Source organism: Lathyrus oleraceus, chromosome 6, assembly GCF_024323335.1.
Source record: "Lathyrus oleraceus cultivar Zhongwan6 chromosome 6, CAAS_Psat_ZW6_1.0, whole genome shotgun sequence".
Classification (NCBI taxonomy): Eukaryota; Viridiplantae; Streptophyta; class Magnoliopsida; order Fabales; family Fabaceae; genus Lathyrus; species Lathyrus oleraceus.
The window spans coordinates 164,088,262-164,095,852 of record NC_066584.1 but is presented as its reverse complement, the minus strand read 5'-3'; the positions used below and the strand labels follow the sequence as shown (position 1 = coordinate 164,095,852).

Here is a 7,591-nt window from a genome sequence, read left to right as displayed (position 1 = left end):
AAAACAATTACTAGTTATGGCTACTAGTAATACACACATGCACAAGGGTACTTCTCCTCCCCCTAAATTTGTGCAACAACAACAGAATTACTAGTTATGGATGCAACTAGTAAGACACACAAATGCACAATGCACAAGGGTACTTCTTCTCCCCCTAAATCTGTGCATGCATCAAATATAACAGCTACTGTAACTCCAGCACCTGTACTAGCCAGAATGTCATACTGACATCTGCTTCAACATCAACACCTGTTCACTTCTTTCAATAATAGCTGTCTTCTAGTCCAGCCACACACATCTCTCCACAACTGCTTCCATATTAACACTTCTCCCCCTTTTTAGTCAAAATTGACCAAAGGTGACCAATCAGACAAAATAAATGTCCATTAGTCTGTCAGAGAATGTCAGGACAGATGTTATAACATTTAAACATGTTAAAACATAATATTCATGTAGTACAAACCAACATTATACACAGCTGAAAGCTGAGATAATGAACAAATTCAAGGAACTCATTAAGAGCCCTTAATATTACATAACAGGCATCAAGAGGACTGCCACAAAATACAAAAACAAAAACCAATCAAGACAACAGCCTTCCAAACAGCAGCCCAACTTCCACCCCACCTCCCAGTCTTCAATTCAGGCAGGAACCATTAGCTAGAAGAAGAAGTATCACCTTCACCTTCATCTTCATCTTCACCTGCACCTTCAGAGTCTTCTGAGCTTTCAGAACTGGATTGGGATCTTGTATTTGAGTCCTTTCCAGCCTTTTCTATGTCTTCCCTTTCCAGGCTACAGATGAGAACTTCTAATGCTTCTTTTCTGGCCTTGGCCACCCTTATACCATTGTCCAATTCTTTGCAGGTCTCTTTTAGTTGGTCAATCAGGCTTCCTTTAGATGTAGACTCCCTTCTGGCAGATGTCATGACATCGTTGACATGACTTCCCTCAAACAGCTTGTAATGAATGGACAAAGGGGATTTTCTCCTGCTTGGAATGTCACTTGTGCTCAGAATCCCTGGTTGTTGGCTCAGGATAATGCCACAAATAAGGGAGGGGAAGGCAATGGGTAACTTCACAGCATTAGCAGAAGCATGTCTAATGGTTTGTTCAAATATGAACTTGCCAAAATCATAGTTAACCCTTGTTCCAATAGCATGAATGATTCTTCCAAGATTGATGGAGATAGTAGAGGCATGATTAGTAGGAATCCAATTAGCTGAGCCAATCTTGTGCAGGATGGCATATTTAACACTGAGCTTTCCAGCTAATAAGTGATTTCTACTAGGTCATTCCTTAACTTGGCCAGTTGTGATAACCCTACAGACCTCATTGTCTGTGGTTTCTAGGTCTACTCCTCCATCCATTCCTCTTCCTAGGAACTTGTTTATGACACTTGGTGAGAATTTCACACATTTGCCTCTTACAAATACCTTGCAAAACTCCCTGCTGTTCTTATCATGAATATCCTCGGGGATATTAACAATAAACTCTTTAACCAACCCCTCATAGCATTGGGGTAGAGTTACCACAGTTTTCATGAGTCCAGCATTTTTGATCAGCTCAATAACCACCTTTACCTCTACAGCTTCTTGTCCAAGTTCTATTTCAATGGCTACTCTTCTCTGAATGACATATTTCCACTTTGCTGCTCCATCTTCCAAATGAAAGGAGATATTGTCTAGATGAACAGCAGCAGCCTTACCAGGAGATTTCTGAACAGCCTTCCTTTTTGCAGGGGAGATGTCTGGGACATCGTCTTTAACATCCTCCTCAGAGTCAGAGCTGTCTCTTTCTTTTCTTTTCCCAACCTCAACCTTGCTCCAGAGTTTTGAGGGTCCTATTCCTGCAGTCTTTTTCACTCTAGCAGCTCTCATTTTAGCCATACTTTTCCCTTTCTTAGTTCTCAGTTTCTCAGCTACGCTAGGTTTAACCAGATGAACCAAAGGCTCATCCTCTCCTTCAGTGCTTTCTTCCTCTAGATCAATAATATTTTCTTGAGGCACACTTTGTTTCTTGCTAGGTAGGGTTTTACCTAGAGAGCAAAGCCCTTCAGCAGCCACCTCTTTTTCTGATCTAGATGAATCATCATCTTTATCAGCATGGGGTTCTCCCTCAGGAGAGGGTTCCCTTCTGGACAGAGGGGTAGAGACCCCTTCAACTTTATGTCCTTCACTCAGAATTCTAGTAACCAGTCTCCTTATAGCGCGATCAGTGTAATACATGTCTTTAGGAAGAGAGGAGTTACCAGAGGTATTACCTTGCTTATCTCCAGCATTGGAGGAGGTACCTGTGGTGTCGCCCGGTATCATGCACAGAGGAGTGACGTCCATTACATCTTCATCTACAAACTCCACAGATGAAGTCTTTGCATGTTGGGAAGATTTGGGGCCAGATGATGATGGATGTTGAGACATGCTGTAGGACTTTTGAGGAAGGTTTCTTTTCCCTAGCTGAGCTTTTCTTAGAAGTTGAATGGGAATGGCGATTGCTGAGTTTGGGTAGCGTGTGCTAAGGGAATAGCTACTATTTTCAAAGCTTGGGAATGATTTATCATTAATGTGGCTCTTTCTTTTAAAAGGGCAGACATTATTTTCATTTTCTTTTATTTTTTCCTTTTAATTGCCATAATTTCTCAAGAGTCCAATCCCTAATTTCCCTTCCTCATATTCAATTTTACCCAAATTCCTTGCAAGCTTGTCTTCTAGTTCTAGTCCAAGCTTTAGACTTCTGAATTTGTCTTCCACAAATTTCCTAATGGAGTGATAATAGCTAGAACAGTACTTTGTCCACCTGTGTTGAACCTGATTTTTGGACATGGCTTCAGCATTCAGGAAGTCATAATACACTATTATGACATCATGTGTGACATTGTATACAATCAGTAATAGGTTCATCCAACCCAGTTGAGCCCAACTGCTATCATCTTCTAAACCTTTCACAGGTGTCGTCCAAAGCTTCTCCATATTGTCCTTGGCCTTTTTGCACAGAGTCCTTTGTGGCTTGGTCCCAACAGTTCCATTTTCCCTGTGACTGATCAAATGTCCACCTGTTTGGTCTAACCTCTCAGTTTTTTGAGCCATCATAACCTTTTCTCCTCTGGGCTTCTGGTGTGACATCTTTGTGTGACATTTTCCCCAGCCTTGTTTTTCATCACTCTTGAGAGCATCTGTACTCACCCAATACTTTAAGGGACAATCCAATTGAGAGCTCCATATGTAGCAATTGTCTTTGGTCCTGATTCCTCTCATAATTACTTCACTCTTTATGTCCAGGATTAGACATTCAGTTTTGGTGAAGTTAACCTTCAGACCTTGATCACATAGTTGGCTAATGCTTATGAGGTTTGCAGTTAAGCCTTTGACTAGTAGAACCTTGTCAAGTCTAGGTACTCCAAGGCAATCAAGCTTACATGTTCCCTTGATTTCACCTTTTGCTCCATCTCCAAAGGTTACATGACTTATAGTATGTTGATGCAAATCAGTTAGCAGGTCTTGGTTTCCAGTCATGTGTCTGGAGCATCCACTATCAAGGTACCATTCTTCTTTGGCTGAGATTCTGAGGGGAATGTGAGTTATCAGACTTGTGACATTAGTCTTAGGGACCCATTGCTTTTTGATGATAGGCATGTGATGTTTGGGTCTGAATTGATGGTGATCCTGATGATGAGCAGACCTAGGATAGCCATACAGTTTATAGCAGAAGGGCTTTAGATGACCAAATTTACCACAGTAATGGCATCTCCATCTTTGGTGTTTTCCTTTCAACTGTTTTCTCCTTTGGTGCGGTGACATATGATGTGACATCACAGGTTTTTAAATGCACTTAAGTTTGGCTTGAGGTTTGACACCAGTGTCACTGCTCTCAGGTTTTGAGTTATTATACCCAATACCAGATTTGTCTCCTGTTATTTGTCCAGTTTGAAGAATCTTGTCTAAGGAGTCAGACCCATTGCTTAACATCCTTACATACTTGGTCATCTCTTCTAATTTAGAATTTTGAAGCATGACTTCAGTCTTCAATTTTGAGATGGTTTTAGCATGGTCTGCCTTCTCACTTTCCAGATGTGTTATCTTCTGATTTTCAGCTTGTGGATTTTTGTCTAGCTTGGCTTTCAGAACCACTGCTTCTGTTTGTAACTTGGAGATGGTTTCCAAGTATTCTATCTTCTCATTCTCAAGTTGAGTAATTTCCTTCTTATGGCTATCAACCTGTTTGCACAGCTCTACACTTTTGTGACACAACTTTCTGTAGGTAGAGGCCAATTCTTCAAAGGTTACTTCATCATCACTTGAGTCTTCATCAGACCCCCATCTTCCTGTCAAAGCAGTCACAAGATTTGCAGCCTCTTCAGTATCACTCTCATCAGACCATGTGGCAGCAAGACTCATCTTCTGTTTCTTTAGGTAGGTTCCACATTCAGTCCTGATGTGTCCATACCCATCACATTCATAGCACTGAACCTCTTTTCCTTCTTTGGGCTTCTCATCTGCTCTTGCTTTTCTTCCAGCATTGTTGGATTTACTGATGTCAGATGAGATGCTCTTGACATTTGCCTTTGATCTTACATCCATCTTTTTCAACAGTTTGTTGAACTGCCTTCCCAACATAGCTACTTCATTGACAAGATCTTCATCACCCTCCTGACTCTTATCCTCTTCTGTGTTTGACATGAAGGCAATGCTCTTTGTTTTCCTTTCAACACCATCATTCAACCCTAACTCAAAGGTTTGGAGGGAAACAATTAGCTCATCTACCCTCATGTTGGAGATGTCTTGAGACTCTTCTATGGCAGTTACCTTCATTGCAAATCTCTTAAGGAGTGACCTGAGTATTTTTCTCACCAACTTTTCATCTGTCATCTTTTCTCCCAGGGCTCCTGAAGCATTAGCAATCTCAAGGATACTCATGTGAAATTCATGAATGTTTTCATCTTCTTTCATCCTTAAGTTTTCAAACTTGGAGGTGAGCAGCTGAAGTCTAGACATCTTTACCCTAGAGGTCCCTTCATGAGTGGTCTTGAGAATGTCCCAAGCCTCTTTGGCCACTTCACAGTTGTTTACCAGCCTGAAAATATTCTTGTCCACCCCATTGAATATTGCATTCAAGGCTTTAGAGTTTCCAAGAGCAAGATCATCCTCTTCCTTGGACCATTGTTCTTCAGGCTTTTTAGTGGTGGCTTCTCCTTCTTTAGTAATGACATGATGTACCCAACCTGTTAACACAGCTTTCCACGCCTTGTTGTCAAGGGATTTTAGAAACGCTACCATTCGAGGTTTCCAATAGTCATAGTTAGAACCATCCAAAATTTGGTGGCCTATGAACAAATCCTCCATCTCTTTCCATTGTACCAAAAAGTATTGCCCCTAGATCTCACCCAGAACCAGAGCAGGATGCCTGCTCTGATACCAATTGAAATTCTGGTATCAGATATAAGATGTCGAAGGTAGTGTTACGACACTGATATCTGCTAACACACAATGGATAAAATAAATAGAATGGTAAAGCGAATAACACAAGAAATTGTTAACCCAGTTCGGTGCAACTCACCTACGTCTGGGGGCTACCAAGCCAGGAAGGAAATTCACTAAAATAGAATTAGTTCAAAGACTATCCATACACTTTAACAAGTTACAGTCTTTCTCACCTAATCTCTACCCGTGCAACTTCTACCTAAGCACTCTTAGATATGAGAACCCACTCACTTCCCTTACAATCACACACCAGTGATCTTAAACAACAATCCCTTGTGAAAAGAAAATACTTTTCAATTACAAACTCTTGATTTTACTTCACAGTTTCAATCAAGAAGACACACTCTTGATCTTGCTTCACAACTTTGATCAAGAAGACACACACTTGATCTTGCTTCACAACTTTGATCAAGTGGACGCATACTCTTGCTTAACAGCTTTAGAGTGACAAATTACTACCACAAATCAGTCCAATTCAATCATCAATGGATGACTTGAATGACCTACAAGTCTTACGACTAAAACAGACACAAACCCTAGCTCTCTCTCTCTATTTCGCTCAGTCTTGGTTGTGTATTCAAACAGGTTTTCTAAGTCCCTTTTTATAGAAGTATTGGACATCATGAAAACCCTAAATATATTTTCCAATCAAATCTTTTTATAACAGTTGTAGAGATCTCCTTGGAAAATAAGAAAATCTGGTTGTAATCCATGATTGAATGCGCCAGCTAGCCATATCTTCAATCATCCAATGATTGCCATTAATTGTGCAATCACAAAACACCAGACATTCATACTGAATGTTCTGTGTACAGGATGTCATGACATTGGGTCTGACATCCTGGAAAAATCCTGCATAATCCAATTTCCTTTTATAGCAGGTACAGCCATATCAGATACCATGACATTGTGTATGTCATCTGAAACAATCCTGCATGAACATGTCTTCCATTTAAGCTCCAGCAGGTACAACCAATATCAGAAGCCTTGTCATTGTATGTGGCATTCTGAAATAATCCTGCTTGCACATGTTCTTTAACTCCAGCAGGTACATAGGATATCTCATGTTAAGACATCACACATGACATCTTGTGAACACTCTTTGTTTTACCAAAATTGTTGCCAATACTTAGAATCAACAGTATTCAGTCCCTTGATACCTCGAAAGTGCGAAAGCCTTTGCTATCTTCCTTTCGGGTTTCTAGTTGATTGAATAGGGGCAGCTGTAATACCCCAAAATTTTCCCTTCATTTTTTCCTGGAAGCATGGGATTACGTTTCACACTTCATTGGCATTATACTAGGTCATTCTCATTGCATACTGCATTAGTGACATGGAAATCAGGTTTTGATTGATCACTCCTTAACAGAAGGAGCCCACACAAAGCAAGATTGAGAATTAGACTTCATTTTCTAAGTATACAAGTCTCAAGGGTCTCAGGGGGCTCCAGGTATTTTATTATGGTCCTCAGTTCATCAGTGAGGGATTCAGAGCTATCAGAGTGTTCATCTGAATTTAATCAGGAAATTAGGGTTTCATGACTACCTGCAACAGGCAATGTTTGGTTGGAAGTAGAGGAGCTCATCCATGTCATGATTGGAGAGGCATCTTGGCCTTGGAAGACTCACAATTATCTCAGAAAGATCCATCAGCAAGCAGTGCAATCAGTTCCCGATCAATTTTGCCCTAAAATTAGGGTTTGGTATAAAATCGGTTTATTTCTGATTCTTTGGGTGAACCTCTTTTCCATGGCCCCCCATATGTCCACAAGGGTCTACATACAAAAAATCAGCCTTTTTATTTGAGCCAGAAGTGCTTCAATTGATCACTGGAATCTAGGATCAGACAGTTTGGGAAAAGTCAACTGTGGGGCCAGAAAAGCCAATTCCTGACTTTTTGAGAGTGGAATCTCAAAATTCATGCCTAGGGGAGCCTACATGTGAAATTTGATCAAGGTTGGATCATGGATTCCTCATTTAATCAGGAATTGGAAAAGTTACTTAATTTGGAAATGGTTGACTTTCCATTTAGGGCAAGTTTTCATGATTTTTGCACCCACTTTAAGCCCATTTTCCATCAAGATAAAAGCACCATTTGAAAATTTCTCCAACATG

The 7,591-nt window shown here is 40.5% G+C and overlaps 1 protein-coding gene across 1 annotated transcript; it reads right to left on the bottom strand.

Annotated features, from left to right (window-relative positions):
• Positions 1–434: 434 nt before the first annotated feature.
• Positions 435–2,420, bottom strand: LOC127094557 (uncharacterized). Its single transcript, XM_051033378.1, has 3 exons — positions 1,815–2,420; positions 1,437–1,727; positions 435–485 (listed from the first exon to the last, which is right to left on the bottom strand). Exons 1-3 carry the CDS (start codon positions 2,418–2,420, stop codon positions 435–437), a joined length of 948 nt encoding a protein of 315 aa, XP_050889335.1.
• Positions 2,421–7,591: the final 5,171 nt, after the last annotated feature.